The sequence below is a fragment of the Salvia splendens genome, chromosome 18 (assembly GCF_004379255.2).
Source record: "Salvia splendens isolate huo1 chromosome 18, SspV2, whole genome shotgun sequence".
Lineage (NCBI taxonomy): Eukaryota > Viridiplantae > Streptophyta > Magnoliopsida > Lamiales > Lamiaceae > Salvia > Salvia splendens.
In genome coordinates, this window is record NC_056049.1 from 1,497,587 (window position 1) to 1,498,438 (window position 852).

General features: G+C 40.8%; 1 protein-coding gene across 1 annotated transcript; it reads left to right on the top strand.

The window, feature by feature from the left end:
* The first annotated feature begins 220 nt into the window (after nt 1-220).
* Nucleotides 221-583, top strand: LOC121777837 (pupal cuticle protein 36-like). The gene has a single exon (XM_042175188.1). The coding sequence runs from the start codon at nt 221-223 to the stop codon at nt 581-583; it is 363 nt and encodes a 120-aa protein (XP_042031122.1).
* Nucleotides 584-852: the final 269 nt, after the last annotated feature.

Genomic DNA, 852 nt, shown 5'->3' on the forward strand with positions numbered 1-852 from the left:
AAAATAAAAGAAAAGGAAGAAAGTTCTTATTTTAATTGAGAAAAAATTTAAAATTGGTAATTTAAATATTTAATTCGTTTTAATAAACCTTATGAATCAAATTGGAATTTGACCAAATTTTGATATTTAAATGCCGAATTTCGATATTTAAATGAGTAGCATTTCTATATAAAAAGGAGAGGTTGGATGAGTTTAAGATATGTAACTAATATTCGACAAAATGAAAACATATGCAATTGTACTAATTGTGTTAGGGTCCGTCGCCGCCGCAGTTATAGTCTTGTGTTGCTTATGCAATAATGGCCGGAAAAAGAAGCGGCCAGCAGCCGTGACCGCCCCTCGTCCGCCTCCTCAGCCGGTTTACCGCGACGTCGAGAGAGGAGATAAAGCGGCAGGCAGTGGAGCCAAGGATGGCGGCATGGTAGTTCTTGGAGCCGGCGCTGCTGCTGTTGCTGCCGTCGCCACAGCTGCTGTTGTCACCGGCGGAGGAGGGGGCTGCGGCGGCGTTGACTCCGGAGGTGGCGGAGATGGTGGCGGTGGATGTGGAGGAGGGTGTGGAGGCTGCGGTGGCTGTGGAGGTTGAGTCAATTTACTATAAATCCACTCTGTAAAAGTGTTACTCTCTCCGTCCCGTTACAAATGATTGAATTTACCGTGAAAAACTAAATTTATAATTATTGTGAATACATAAGTGTATCTTTGTTTCCTTCTACTCGCAATTAATGTAATTCTTCATTTTCAACGTGCCAAATAAAATCAATTATACATTCTACTCCTACATGAATTCTTGATTCTGATTTCTACTACAATTGATGAGTGCCATAAACATACAACACTTGTATAATCATCAAA